The 15,773-nt window shown below is 46.4% G+C and overlaps 1 protein-coding gene across 1 annotated transcript in view; it reads left to right on the top strand.

Annotated features, from left to right (window-relative positions):
- Nucleotides 1-2,760: 2,760 nt before the first annotated feature.
- Nucleotides 2,761-15,773, top strand: part of CREB3L2 (cAMP responsive element binding protein 3-like 2) — a 76,371-nt gene continuing 63,358 nt past the window's right edge. The window contains exon 1 of the mRNA XM_014937230.1: nt 2,761-2,802. Coding sequence (XP_014792716.1) covers nt 2,761-2,802 — 42 coding nt within the window. The remainder of the gene's footprint in view (nt 2,803-15,773) is intronic.

The raw sequence follows: 15,773 nt of genomic DNA, 5'->3' as shown, positions 1-15,773 counted from the left end.
GGGCGGGGGGTGGGATGGCCCCCGGGGGAGGCCGCGGTTTTGGGGGGGAGGCAGGGGGGTCCTACCGGGCGACCCCCAGGGTGGGGGTCGGGGCCAGGTGGCTGCTCGCTCGCCGTCCTCTCTCCGGGGGCTGCCGCCCCGCCGGGCCTGGTGCCCCCCGGGGGAGCGAGGTGTCCCCGGGAGGGCCGTGGGGTCGCCCCGTCGGTTGGAGGGAGCCTGTCCCGGGCCTTGTCGCCTCCCCGGAGGGGGTAGCCCCCCGCCCGACCTGGGATCCCGCTTCCCCCCCAGCACGGGCTGCTTCTCCTGAGGTCCCATCGGGAGGTCACCGAATGCGTCTTCTTCTCCGAAGCGGGGACTCTCCTCGGGCTCTCCCGGTGCAGGAAGGAAGTGACAGAAGGGCCCAGTTTGTCCCTGGAACCTGGGACAGATGGATGGACATGGTGAAGCGAAGGGCTCTCCTTCCCCTGGTGCCTGGTCGTTGGCCATCCCGCCAGTGCCGGAAGTTGGCTGTCCCATAGGCATGCTATGGGGGGTCTTAAAAGATGCTGGTGAAATCCTTGCTTGAGTGGCTGGTAGGGCCAGCACAAGTATTTTGACTGGAATCACCGTATTTTTGCTTGTGCAAAACACATTGTCGGGACAGTCCCAAAGAAACGCATCTTCTCCCCGCTCGGTTGTTCCTCTGTTAATCTGGAGGCTTTTTGCGAGGAGATCTTCAACTTTATAAAGCTGCATAGGTGTGAATCCGAAGTGGAATTGAGCTGGATGGCTATGGGATGGATGCACAGAAGACTCTTGCAGTCCACTGTTTGTGCGAAGCACGGTGTGGTTGTTGTGCGTGTCCTCGAATGGAGACCCAGCATGATGTGGTGGTGGTGGCTAGCATGTGGCAGAGTCCATGAGCAAAGGTGCTGGGCACGTGCCGGTGGGTTCTCTGCATTTCTTTCTTCCACCTGAGGGAGTGAAGTGCAAACACAAGTCACTCCATAGAGAGGGACCAACCTCTCTCTTCTCATGGGAGCAGTGGTGATCCCACAGCAGCGATGCCACCAAAGCACGTGGTGTGGCGAGGCAGCGTGCTGGGGCTGTGCGGAGATCGTGGTGTTAGTCTTGAAAGGCAAACAAGGAAAACCTTATTTGTTGTGTGCGGAGCGCCGTGGCCTTGCTGATCCGGGATCGTGTCCGTCACAAGCTCCAAACCTCAATTCAGCAGGAAGCAAGCCCGCTGCACGCGTGACTGTCTTTAAACATTGTTTGGCTTCTTTGTCTTTGAAAGTTTTCGGACCTTCTTGCGCAATGTGTGTCCTCTGGTAGATCCGGGGAAAAGCAATCATACGTTACGGTGGGTTGTTTGGTTGTTCTTTTTTAAAGAGCCAGCAGGACCACTTAACAATGGAAAACTCTTCCTCCAAACAGCTGTTTTCTTGTGTTTTTTTCTTTAACAAGACACAGGTTTTAACTTTAACAAGATAAATGTTGTGAGTGACATGAGAGGCTCTTCAGAGAGTGCTCCCGCTCAGATTTTACAGTTGTGCTGGGATACTTCCTCCTGCTTTGTGTGCATCCTTGTGATGAGAATGGAGTTGCCACTCTTGACTTTTGTTTTCTTCTGTAGTCTTCTCATATTTTTTTGTAATTAGTGCCCTGAAGGAGATCTTGCACTTGGGCTAGAACTTGTGGGTGTAGTGACATGGATGTTTGTGTTTTCTGCCCTATTTTAAGGAGCCTGGAACTTGGTTTTAAGTGTAGCTTGGCAAACAAAACATCCTGGCTGCCTGGAAGGTGGAAATGTGGTGCTTTTCCTCTGTCGTTTTCAAGTTTTATTGGGGATTTTAAGCTTCAAATGCTATGATGATGTGTGTTTTGCAAGAGGCGGTGCATCTGCAGAACCTTGGGTTGTGACTCCCCTTTGGGAGTAACGTTCTACCATTGATTTGTTTGTGTGGTTTTGTTTGGTTGGGTTTGGTTTTGTTTTTTTTAAGGAGTTTTAGACTTCTTTAGACCACCTTAAATTGATTGCACACTTTTTATTTGATTTTAACTTTTTTGTTGTTTTTGGAATTCTTCTGAAAGAAGCTGTTGGTACAAAAAAAATAATAAAAGTAGCAAGATGCTATGAATAAAGTAGGTGTAGTGGGGTATTAGGATCTTTAAAGGAAAAAAGGGAAATTTTCTGAAATCATGTGCTTTTACCCCTGCCCAGAGAATTATGTTTCTGCCAGTTAAACTTTTTCTTTCTCAAAGCGTCTCCTGCTGTGTGGAGGAACATACTGGGCTTCAGCATGAATATAATAAAACACAACTTCTCCATTTACCTCTGGCCAAAGCTTCATAGAATCATTTTTAAAAACAAATAAACAAACAAACAAAACCTCTCTGGATGAAACATTTATTCTTCTCCTGGTTTATGCTTTCCATCTGGGAGGACTGGTTTGACCCAGCGGGTTCTGCTGAGTCTGTAAACTTATTGCAGGGTGTTTCTGAAAAGATCAAGGTGATGAGGAGACCCTCTTACGCTCTGTCTGCTTGAGTGCCCACTACCAGCGCTGTCATCCTCACGGTTGAGGAACACGTGCCCTATGGCATCTTCTGGTCTCTGCACACTCCTGAGGTGTCTCATAGCTGGATGTGGGAGTCTGCATTCAGGAAAACTTCTGAGTGGGCTTGGGAAAGGTGCCTGGGGTAGTGACTCTGCCCTAGGAGTGGGAGCCGGGCTGGGGAGGAGGAGGAGGGAAACCTCACAAGCAGGAAGAAGGATTCATGCCTGTCGTCAGTCGGACCCGTGTGCGCAGACGGGCAAGGGTGAGAATTCTGTGCCAGCTGCCTTTTGTGTATTTTAAGTTAAATTTTAACCTTTTTTACGACCACAAAGGCTATTCGTGGGTCTGGCTGATTTGAAACTACTAGACAAGTGTGAAAGTATGCACGCGCTTAAAAACTCCACCTCTATTTTAAACTGTTCCAGCCTGCCTTAATTACCAGGGCTGAAATCCAGCCTCCCGGGGATTTAAATTCCTCTTTAGCAGCTGATGATTTCACCAGCGCCTGGAGCAGCGTGAGGAGCGGTACCCTCCGCACCACTGTTGCTGTTGGTGATGTCATCGGCTGTGCTGGGAGAAACTGGGGACTTTGAGGAGCTCAGCTCTGGCGTTGGCAGGCAGCGGTCCTTGAGGTGGCTTTATTAGAGTCTTCACGGTTTATAGTAGCCACCTGGATGCCAGATAGCTTTATAGCGGTTATTTTTCTGGAGCAACTTAGTTTCCCAGCTAAGAAAAGGCTGAAAGGTTTCCCAGAGGTGTGTTCATGGCATCTGTGACGTGTCTGCATGTATGATATTCATGTGCCCTGTAGCTTGTTACGATTGTGTGCGGGTAATACCTTAGGCTGGCATTGTGCAATGTATTATTATTATTATTATATGCTTTTTCTTGTTCCTGGCAGTCGAGCAGAAAGGAAGCACAAAGCCTGCCACCACCCAAAGGGAGCAGAAGTGTGGCCAGGCTGCAGACTCTTCACCTTCTTGCCACTGCTCTTAGTTCCTGAAACAAGTGGTTGGGCTTGAGGCGGGAGAGCTCTGCTCGCCATGGTGGGTCTCCGCTGGAGCTGATCCATGGCCCAGCTGGGATGGCATCTTCAGTGAGAAATGCCAGAACTGATGCAGATGGGTATGTCTGTTGACAGACGTGCTGGGAAATGCCAACTACCTGTCCCCTCGCTGGAAGGCAGCTGAAAGGAAGATGTTTCTTATGAGCCTTTGACATTTAAAACCTCCTTATTTAGTGCTGAGGAGGCAGTCTTTTTTTAACCCCATTGTCATGGTTATTTTAACACATTAGCTGCTGGCTGCTGCTTCCAGATGGTAGCAAAATGCAGGTGAATGTAAATATGACTGTGGTCTTGGCATGGCAGATGTAGAACTGTACCTGTCCTACAGGTATGTGGGGACAGCAGCTGGCTTAAATATTTACGGCTAATGCCCAGATGTCATGTCCTGAGTGCCTTGATGATGAGTGGTTCACTGGAAGTATACTTCAAGTGCTAAGGAGCCCAAGTTGCTTATTCTTTAAGGAGCCTGACTATTGAACTTGAAGCTTATATGAAGAAATTGAAGTGCCTTAAATACCACATTGCTGATCGTAAAATGGTTTGGGTTGGAAGGGACCTTCAAGAGTTCCTGGCATGGGCAGGGACATCTCCCACTAGACCAGGTTGCTCAAAGCCCCATCCAGCCTGGCCTTGAACACCTCCAGGGATGGGGCATCCACAACTTTTTTGGCAACCCGTTCCAGTGTCTCACCACCCTCACAGTAAAGAATTTCTTTCTAGTATCTAATCTAAATCTCCCCTCTTCCAATTTAAAACTGAAACTCCTTGTTCTGTTGCTGCACTCCCTGATAAATGAGTCTCCTCATCTTTCCCGTACTGGAAGGCTGCTATAACGTCTCCCCAGAGCCTTCTCCTCTCCAGGCTGAGCAACCCCAACTCTCTCAGCCTGTCTTCACAGGAGGGGTGCTCCAGCCCTCTCATCATCTTCATGATCCTCCTCTGGACTTGCTGCAACATGTCTATATCCTTATGTTGAGGGTCCCAGAGCTGGATGCAGTGGGATCAGGAGATTGGGACCAGGTGGGATCTCAGGAGATTGGAGTAGGGGGGGAGGATCACCTCCCTTAACCTGCTGGCCATGCTTCTTTTGATGCAGCCCAGGATGCGGTTGGCTTTGTGGGCTGTGTGTGCACATCTTGAGCTTCTCATGAACCAACACCCCCAAGTCCTTCTCCTCAGGCCTGCTCTCAGTCTGTTCTCTGCCCAGCCTGTATTTTGTGCTGCCACTGAGCTGTGTTTGAGCTCACCAAACCTGTTGCCATGTCGCTGGCGATGCTGTGAGCAGCTCAGCCCTGTGATATGGGTGCAGTGTAGGTCGGCATGAGTGGAGGAGGCGTCCCAGACCTTGGCAACCTAATTGCTGTCTCCCTGGGAGAGCAAAACCAAAGACATCTGCCCCCGAAGGGTAGTGTTCAGGGTTGTGATGGTCATCTAAGATGAGCTGGGGAAACTTTGAGCTGGCCTTGTTTCCTCAGATAAAAATTGCCCATAACAAGCCCCTGAACCTCGCCGGGAGGGAGCTTGCTGTGACTCATTTCCTCTGCCACAAAAATGATGAACGCTGTTACTTCATGTTCTAATGACTTCTGCAGAAATGCTGCCTCTGAATGAGCTGCCAGGGATTGCCTCTGGTTTTTGGAGTACATGGCAGTGGCAATAGTTAACATAAATGGACGACAGTGCTTCATTTTTACAATCTATTTAATGAAAAGTTGCGGTTTCCACAGCACGTTTGGATGTGGAGCCGGCTGTGTCTTATTTTGTGGTGGCTGCACGTAGCTCTGTAAAATCCGGTGTCGATATTGTTTGATCCTATTTTATTTTATTTTTTTCTTATTTTGGTGAGGGAGGGGGTACTTCATTTATTTGCAAGTGGGATTTGGCCTGTTGTCTATTAACAAGAAAGCTGAAACCTCTCCTTCTTTCTTCTCTGTACACCTGCATACAGGGGAACAGACAGCTAACTTTAGGTTAAATATTTGTACAGTCAGTACTTTTAAGGATTTTGCCAAAATCCTCCAGCAAAGAGGCAGAATGTGAGAGTGAGATTTTTTAAATAGCTGCATACGGACTTTGTACAAAGCAGTAGTGTTAAATTTCGAGGATTACTTTCCAATATTAAAAAAATAAAATAAAATCAGGGTCACAACTGCTGAACAGCAGAGTTAGTTGTATTCATTGCCTTGTGCTTAAAGGCGTCCCCCCCGGCCCTGCCTTATTTTCTTCCCAAATTTAAATAAGAAAGCCACTCCTGTTTGCAAAGGGACATGTTTGGTACTCTAAATAATCTAGGGTTCCTCTAAAAGCTGAGATAAACATGAGTTGGGATACTTCAGAACTTTACCCTTCCATTTTCTGACAGTTAAAAATAGAAAAATAAGGGTATTGAGTTGCTGGCTGGTTTCATTTGGGCTGGCTGTAACTATACAGTGAAGTGCTTGATCCGCAGTGAGGATGGGAGCTGGAAAAAATCTTAGTCTCTCCTGGGAGTGACTTTGAAGCATGGTAGATAAGAGAGAGGCAGGGTTTAATGTACAAAAACAAACTTTATTTTTTTTCCTGATGGACATGACTGATCTGCTCTGCCCTCTGCAAGTGTTTCCTTACTTTGGAAAGCCAGTCATTAAGCATGGAGCAGGTCACACGCGATAGCTGGGGTAAAGGAATTTCATTCACGTTGTTACCAGACAGGGTTTTCCTGTGTCTGGAGTTGAACTTATCTACAGGGATGGGGAGAACTTGTGCTCTTTGCAGGTCTTTGTTCACACTGTGAAAAATCCCTTCTTTGGAGGCTTTCATAGCTGGGGCTTAAGTTAGTTTCCACTCTCCGGGGCGGGGGGGGGGGTGCGTGACCAGTTTTTTATTAAAGCAGTCTCACTTTTTAGGATCATCTGTATCTGTGGAGGAAGCTGATCTGACTAGGTGTGGATCCTAGACGGGGATGTGCAGTTTGATTTCTTCTTTTTGTGTCCCTCATGCTCTCTGATGCACTGACTTCAGCTGCAGGAGTTCATTTGCACCTTCCTCCTCTGCAAGTCTGCCTTCACGCTCTTGGCTTGTTTGCAGTGAGATCAGATTGTCTTGATGCCAGCTGTGACAAATAAAATAAAAACAAATATAAATATAAAAATAAAGCAAAGAGACCTTTGGCCACTGTACCACTAGCTCTGACTGTCTCTTAGTTTGTCTCTGCTTCTTGCTGTGTGACTGTCACCTATGCCACCACTGGGCAAAGCCACTTTATGGCCGAGCTGCCTGACAGATGTGGGAGGGCAGTAACTGCTGCAGAAGAAAATTTGCTTCAGCACCTTGGGAGCCACTGTGCACAGCAGTACCGTGCTGTGGTGACACAAGAGGCTAGAGGGGCTTGTAAGGATCCCTTAATAGGCTTTTTTGCAGAGCTGAGCTGGAGTGGATGCGCTCAGCTTTGTTACGGGCAGGGGGATGAGCTGACACCTTGTCAGCATCGTGGTTTCCATGGTCCTGCTCCTGCAGGGCCTGCAGACCTACCCAGGGCTCCAAGTCAGGGCTGGGGTGCCTAGCTTGGGCTGGGTCTTGCTGGCAACTCAACCCTCCAAAGAGCTGTGGGGTCTGTGTCACTGTGGGCTCATTTTCTCTCAGTGCCTCAGCCACCAAGGTGCCCCTGAGATACTCGATTTTTGCTTTGAAACCAAAGAGATGGTCCTTTGAAAGTAGCCCTCTGGCTGGGCAAGTTATCTTGCTGGCTTTGCGCTTTCAGAGAGATGCTGCTTTTTGGTGCTTCGTGCAAATACTGGTTATCAGGCTGTCCTTCAGTGCTGTCTCTGCTCCTTCTGCCCTGCGTTCCCAAAAGCTGTTTTCCAGTCACTTTGTCATACTTGGTTTAAACATCCATCATCTGTTTCCTCTGTCTTGGGCTGCTTCTCTCCCTTTTGGAGAAGGATCATTTTGTGGGTGGGACTTCAGCAATTACTGATAGCCAGTCAGACAGGTTGACTAACTGAGTTTGGTGGCATTCTTCACAGGCCATATTGGCTACCTGCCCTGCACTTATGAGGTCCCCTGTTTAACTCCTCCAATTTTCTAGAGCAGCAGCTCAAGGGCAGCGGGTTCTGTGTGGGTCCCTGAGGGGCTCTCTCACAGTAGATATCTGGACCTGGTTTTTCATTTCTGCTGTTGCTCTCTATTAATCTCTCTCTGAATCACGGAGATGAGAAATCAGTAGGATCTGGATGCCCTTTGGCTGCGTTTCTTCTGGGTGACAAGACCTGACAGTGCGGTTCTGCACCTGGATGTAACCGCAGGCTGTTGTGGCAGCTGCTGGGGAGCTCGTTCAGTTGTAAAATTACTTTCTTGCTAGAAATTAACTTTCAGGATTGGGAGTTCCTTGACACAGCTTACCCTGTAGCAGCCCAGGTACTGGTGCTGACGTGAGAGGGCAGGTAGGAATATTTGGCTGGAGAAGGGGTGGTGGAACTCCATTTGGGGCTACAGAAACGTGCAGTGGGAATGATCTGGGTAGCTTTATGGGTTGTGCTTAGATGTAATCCTGATGTGTGTTTATTTGATACAAGTGGACTATTATTTGGATGTCAGTGGAAAGGGGATTACCCGGAGGAGGCAGTTGTTCAAGGATCAATAGGAAAAACTGTTGTTTGAGAAGAGCGTAGCAGAGAAATGGACAGACCTGAGGTTCAAAGGAACGTTGATGGTAGATCTGGTCGATAGTATCACCACCCCTCCGAGTGTTGGTTGGTGAAAAGTAGAGACTGTCTTGGATGCTAAATTGTTTGTCTTGTATGAAAGTGACAGAAACAGTGTGCGAAAGATAAACTTGGCCTAGGGCCACATTTTTTCCTGGCAAATCTGTTACCCTTTCACCTCACTTAAGCGAGTAATAGGCAGTAAAAGAGACAGGTCAAAAAAGGTGAGGTTTAATAAGGCATAGCAGAGGTGGGCATCGCGTCTGCTGTCTCCAGTCTGAGATGCTGAGCTCTTTGTAGCAGGGGACTGTCATTTTCTCTAGTCTGTGAGCTGTCAAACATAGCTTGCGGCCGCACAAAAAAGAGTCGCTGAATTGAGTTGTATCAGTGCTAAATGTGTGCAGGAAGGATAAAAATGCTCTATCAAATAAGGGGTGCTCCCTCTCATGAGAGTGAGTTGGGATGCGGAGAAGGCAATATGAGAAAATGAGGAAAGACAGGCTAAATGGATAGATCTGAATGCCTAGAGCTGTCCCCATGGCTGCCATATGTAGCTTAATAGTGGCAGTGACCTCTCTGTGCCTTCACTGTGTCTTGGAAAATACTCTTTTTTTTTTTTTTTCTTTTTTTTTTTTTTTTTTTTTTTTTCTTTTTTTTTTTTTGCCATCTGCTGCTAACTGGCTTTCAATCTTCTGTATGTGATCTGGCTCCACTGTGGTGACAAGCAAAAATCTAGTGGAAAAATGTGACACCCACTTCATCTCCTTCCTCTCTGCCAAGGAAAAACATTCCCCTGCAGCCGGGCTGGGACTGGCTTTGTCCTTTCACGCAATCTGTTAGTCATATGGGGTGAGAACTGGAGACCAGGCTGCTCTGATAACCTCTTAGGGAGCTTTGGGAAGGCGCCTTCGGGAGCTTCAGGCCTCCTTCCCTGAGAAGTCTGATGTGTCCTGAGCAGAGATGCTGGGGGAAGGGAGGTGGTATTGGTGAAGGCTTCTTCCCTGTTGTGTAGGGGCAAAGAGCAATATTGCTGATATGCTTTAGTGGCTCACCTGGAGCTGTACATGCTGGGCTCGCTCCTCCTCTGCCTCCCTTGCTCTGCCAGGGCAAGCCCTGGCTGTTTGGTGACGCCCTGGAGCGCTCACTTCCCAGCTCTTGCCAGCACTGAGGTTTTCTGCCTCCGGGTTGTTCAGCCTGGAGAAGAGAAGGCTCGGGGGAGACCTTATAGCAGCCTTCCAGTACCTGAAGAGGGCCGACAGGAGAGATGGGGAGGGACTCTTTATGAGGGAGAGTCGTGATAGGATGAGGGGTAATGGTTTTAAACGGAAAGAAGGTGATTTAGATTAGATATTAGGAAGAAATTCTTCACTGTGAAGGTGGTCAGACACTGGAGCAGGTTGCCCAGGGAAGCTGTGGATGCCCCATCCCTGGAAGTGTTCAAGACCAGGCTGGATGGGGCTTTGAGCAACGTGGCCTAGTGGGAGGGGTCCCTGCCCATGGCAGGAGGATTGGAACTTGATGTTCTTTAAGGTCCATTCTAACCCAAACCATTCTATGATTCTAGGTAAAGTGTGTGCTCCCTTGTGTGAGAGATGCTAATCTCCAATAGACAGTAGGATGGTCACTTGCCCTTGGTCTGTGTCAAAGATGTTGAGTGCTGCTTCTGATTTTGAATGTAAGCAGGGTCTTCAGCTGTGGCAAAGTGCTTTTAGGCATGTGGTGGCTTGAGAAGCAAGGAAAGCTTCTTTAAATTGCTGAGTTTTGAGGTATCCTGTTTAATTTTCTTTCTCCAAAGTTTGGATGCTGTGATGCGAAGGTCCGTAGAAAAGAGTGGAAAAAGAGCCAGGCTCCAGCACATGACAGGAGCATGAGAGAAAATGAACATCAACTGAAGAGAGAGAGGTTTGGACAGGAAAGGAAAAATGGCTTTACTCTGAGGACAGCTGAGCCCTGGAGCAGGCTGCCCCAGAGACTGTGCTGTCTCCTTCCTTGGAAGTTTTCAAGACCTGGCTGGATGAAGCCCTGCGTAACCCGGTCTGAGATTAGCTCTGACCCTGCTTGGGCAGGAGGCTGGGCTAGAGACCACCTGAGCCTCCTTCCAGCTGGAGCTGTGCTGTGGTTCCTTCTACAGGAGTCCTGGACCCAGGGCACAGCCTTGCTCAGGTTTAGATACGGCATTGCTCGGCGGTGCTCTGATCCCTGAATTTTTCATGTCCCCATGAATGACTGAGTGATTGACGCCACTTGTTTTTGCTGAGTTTTGTAAGGAAACTGTTGTTTCTTATGACCACAGTTTCACAGAAGCAATGTTTTTGGAGGTTTCTTTTTGGGTTTTTTTTTGCAGTTCTGGTTTGGTTTTACTGAAATGGGGAAAAAGAAAGCTGAGCTCAGTTCCAGCTGTCCTGAACAAATGCATGTTTCTGTGCGTACGTTTTCCTTCTGTGCAGCACACATGATGGTATGGTATGTCGGATTTGTGGTTTGTTTATGCATAATTTTTGAAAGGATTTTCTTGATAAAATTCTGGGCGCCTTACCTGCTTGCCCTTCTGTCATATGCTAGGACTGCATGAGAGCTTACCCCATTTGTTTCAAGGCCATTTGTCTCTATGCAACCTCATACCTATAAGAATTGGCTGCCACCTGTGTTATTTCCTTTTTGTGGCTAACCCTGAAACTGTAGGTGTGGGAAGAGACCACCTTGTCTAGTAGCTCATGTGAGTAGCTTGGAGGACGTTCTGTAAAACCTGAAAAACAGCCAAGGAAAAAAAACCAACAACCCAAGCCCTGAATACCAAGCAGGTCTCTGTTCCTTCACCCCTGCAGTCCTAGAGCAAATTTTGTACACAAGGGGAAGTTTATCCCCAGCCTGCTTTTTTCCCAGGTTATTCTGTTGGCTTCAGTAATCTGCTTGCAATGTTTTGATTTTGTGTGGGTTATCTGAAAGTATGTGTATTCTCATTTATGGAGCTTCTGGTACCCACAAAACAGATTTTTATGAGTAATGTGTAGAACCAAAACTTAAGAACAGTAAAGAGCTGTTCTTTTCCTCCAGCTTTTTTCGCAGCAGCAGTGATATGATTTGCCTTTGGGGCTTGTGGTATCACAGAATTACAGATGGGATGAGGTTTTCTGGAGGAGCCAAGACTAAGCAGGTCATTATTTTGCAGCAGCCAGATACCTGGCTTTGTTGGATCTGTCCTGGCTAGCAAAGGGTGAAGACTGAGGAAAATATGACGTCTAAACTGTCTGCTTTCATACCTCCTCATATGAGGCAGTGGCTGGCTTTCTGCAGAACATCTGTCTTTCTCATCACGGGTGTAACTGGCCTAGTCATCAGCACTGATGGGACGTCTTGCTCGAGCTCCTCGGTGCTGCAGCTCCTTTCCCCTCCTCTTCTACGGTGTGTCCCCCCTGCCCCCCACCCCAGCTGTGTGCTTGATTCAGGGCTGGGACTGCTGTGGTGTTTGGGGCAGGCGGGTAAGCTGGATTTTTCAGAGAACAGGCATAAAACATAGAGTTATTCTTTTTTAAAAAAAAAAAAAAGAAAAGACAACCAAACTGATCCTGCCTACATAGGCCTGTCTGATGCCTCCTGCGCTCCCTGGTGAAGTTCAGTGGGCTCACTAGGGATGTCCATTCTGGCTGTGGACCATCTGCCCTCCCTCTTGCCTCTCCAGACGGACGCCTGTGTGTCTGCCTGCCCCCTTCCCTCCCAGCACCCCCTGAAGGAGCCAAAGCAAAGATTCCCTGGTAGGCTCCTGCCCACAGTTATCAAATCTCAGCTCTCCAGCCAGCCAGGGAGGGGGGGCCGCTGGCAGCTGCATCTGCAGGAGGGCTCCAGATGTGTGAGGATGTGGGGATGCTGTGCTGCAGCCCTGCCCTCGGGGGTGCCCAGCCGGCTGGTCCCACCAGCAGTTGGAAGGCACTGCTGAGGTGTGACTCCCCAAAAATGAGCTTTGGCCACTATTTTTAAGGCAAGAGCTTTCTGAATGTGAAACTTGTCTCCTCCTCGTGTCTCGGTGCTTTTGCAGCTCTGTTTCTATTTGGCCAGTTTGCTCCTCACGGCTTTCAGTGGATGCTGTCGCTTACGAGAAGGACTAAAAGAGAAATAAAAGTCTTACTTTTGTACTTGCCCGGAGTGACTTGTGGCTTCTCATTTGGCTGTACTAATTCAGAGCAAAATTTTAGCTGAATTCCTACCGACTATTATTTTTCTCTACTGAAAAAATGCAGCAGGGAGCCTGCTCAGGGACTTGGGAATGTTTCCCTATTGCTGTTGCTTGTTTGTTGGGTTGTTAGAAATATGTTGCAAAACCACAAGGGAAAGATGGACTTAATTTACGTTGTTGCTTTTTCTCAACTACAAACGTGTCTAAAAGATCAAAACTAACAAAAAAAAGTGGCACTGACCTTGAAAACTGTGCAGTAAATGTCTTGAGGTTTTTTTTTTTATTCTAAAAAATTAAAATTAAAGGCATTTCATGTCCAGAACATCTTTTTTAGCTTTAATGAAAAAGATCTGGAAGACAAGCATACAGACTTCCCTCTCCTCAGTACCGTGCTTGGAACAGCTTTCTGGCAAGATTGGTTGGGGATGAAAAAAAAATACATGGTTTTAAGATGTGGCTTCAGTGTTTAAGAGGGACCATTATATGATATGGTGGCTGTGATGGAGCTACAAGAAACCTCTGCACTTATTTGATGTTGTTTCAAATTTACAGATATTTGAGGGGGGGAAAAAGGAGATTGGAAATATAGATGAGAAATGAGAATCTACAGACTTGCATTGCTGGAGGCTGGAGGAAGACACAACTGAAGCAGTTATTCAGTGCAGAAAGCTGTAAAGTCCCTATATCAAAGGAGCCAAGATTATGACTGTGGATGTCAATTAACTGTGCCTCTGCCATAGTGGTGATTAAGGTGTTGAAAAATATGCTTTGGGGAGGTGCATGGAAACCTGGGGCTTGTAGGTGTCAGTGTGCTAGAGTTTGGCTGTGGGCTTGTCAATTCTTGACACCTGGATATCTGAAAGACAGGCTAATTTGGGAGAATTCAAAGAATAACAGCAAAAGTAAATGGTTGAAGTAGCTGGTATATAAAGAAAGATTGTAAACATTAAAGGGGTATTTGGTTTGACAGGTGTTGGAAGAGGATGTGGAAGTGATATGATCAGGACAGTTTATGTTAAGCTCAGACTAATATTATTGAGGCTTCTTTCTCAGTTTCATATGATGTATATAATCTAATTTTCGGTATCGGTACCAGAATAGAGAGTCTGTGAAAACTTTGGTTTCAGCTGTGGTTCTCAAAACGCACAGATAACAAGTATCTTGTACTTGCAGCAAGATCCCTTCAGAGCTTTGTGTGTAATAATTATCATTATTGTGAAGGGGATTATGAAGCTTAAGATATCATTAAGCTATTCCTTTTTTACGCTGCTAATGTCCTTTGAAAATACCTTTTCTTTTTTTGGCCCCAAGTAATACTTGCAGGTTAGAGAAGAGTGAAAAAGAATCCATGTGAAGCAGAGGGGAGCTGGTGATGGTCAGCTAAGAATATTCAAGGGGAAAAGACAATGTTGGCAAGTGTCAGGGTAGTAAGGGGACTTTTTTTATGGTGTAGTATGAAAATTAACCATTGTCAGTAATCGGGTTACAAAACTTCTTGGAAATAACAAACCTCGATGACTGGAAATTCAGATAGGCTGAAAGGTCCCAGAGGAGAAGTTTGGCTTGTTGACACTGATTTTTGTAGGGTCATGACATCATGAGGAAATGTCTGAAGACATTAAATTGATAAAGAAAGAGTAAAGGGAAGGAAATAAAAACTGTGCACTGGACATCTGGTACGTAACATATTTAAAAATACAGCAAAGCTCCTGTAGGATTCCAAAGTTAGAGTTGAAGAATACACTTATGATTTAACCCTGGTAGGCAGGATTTTATAAAAAAACTGATATAGTCAGACAAACCTGATTAAATTTTGTTTTAAATCTCAAAGAATGAAAAGTAAATAGAGACATTTTGCAAATAATTGGATATTTATTTAATTGTATTGATTAAAAAATTGTACCACAAAATGCATGAAATTAAAGGATTGACTCAAAGTCATTGCTAATGGACAGTTGGTGTCAGAGGATAGATTTTTTTTTTTCTTTTTTTTCTTTTCACAAAAGTACCAGACAGGAGGCTTCTCAAGATTTTTATCCATGGTCCAAAAGCAAGTTATGTGGCTAGAAACAAAAAATGTGCCTGTACCTAAAGCCAGGTGAATGCATATTGGAAAACTAGGACTTGGAAAATGATCTAGAGTTCAGGGTAGACAAGCAACTCGGTGTGCTCAGCTAGGGTGATTCTGAAAGAAAAAGATTCATTTTTTAAAAAAATCCATTTTTTGGAATAATTTCTCTGGTTGACCACAGTATACAGTGTTGGTGAAACCAGTGCTATTACGGTGTCCAGTTCCTGAAGTTCAACTCTTAAAAAAGGATATGGAAGAACTAGAAGGCATAACAAAAACAAAATAAAGGGCTAAAAATATACTAGAGTTGGGGGAAAATGCTCGTTCCCTAGTCTTTGCAGTATACTGATGTTTTTTCCTGGAAGGTATGTTTCAGCAAAAGACAAATGCAGACCCTGTAAAAGGGTACCTCAGGGAAACATAGTGGATTGGGACATGTGGAAGGGTCAGATTAGGAAGGTTTCATAGTCCTTTCTGACTTCAAATGCTGTAAAACTTTATTGCTGGGCCTGTTGACTCTCCAGATACTGCGAGGCAGAGTGTACAGCAGCACCCTGTCACCCTATATGACTCCTTTAATCTGCCCAAATGCATTACAGCATTTGGTTGTTCTCGTGAACTGTGTTGATTTCAGTGAAGTTTAAATAAATGCTTTAATCTCTTCAAGCTGTTTTGAACTGTTTGTGTTTTCCATGACACCTCTCGGCCCATATAAAAGGGGTCAGCGTGCAAGGCATGTGGGAAAGGCTAAGATTTCTGGTAGAAAAAGGCATTTGTCCCTATATACAAAGCCACCTTTATGTATGTTCCCTCTTGGAGTCGAGTAGCAAAGATGGCCTTGTGTTCTCTGTACTTCTCTCTGGGCCAGACCGGCTAAAGCACACCTCATCGGTGTCAGTTCGTCCAGGGTCCTCAGCCCTGGCAGGTGAGAGAGGGCAGAAGAAGGGGAGAAAGCAAAGCAGTTAGGATGAGGTGTGAGGGAAAACCAATAGATGAGGAGGTGGGATGAATGCCCAGATGAAAGAGGAAAGTTTCTAGCTTTCATTTTTAAGGTAGAGCTAGTGGAAGGCGGTGGCTAATGTGATCCTGGCTGTATCAATGGTACCAACTTTTATGCCAGTTTTAACAGTGGAAGATTGTTGTTGTCCCTCTGCCTCTTTCGCTGTGATACTATAAGCCTGTGCTTTTTCTACACCACCAGCTGGAGGAAGCTTAAAATCCATCGCCTGTAGCAGACTGTGCC

This window comes from Calidris pugnax, unplaced genomic scaffold, assembly GCF_001431845.1.
Source record: "Calidris pugnax isolate Ruff unplaced genomic scaffold, ASM143184v1 scaffold1, whole genome shotgun sequence".
Lineage (NCBI taxonomy): Eukaryota > Metazoa > Chordata > Aves > Charadriiformes > Scolopacidae > Calidris > Calidris pugnax.
This window is presented reverse-complemented; position numbering and strand designations above follow the sequence as displayed.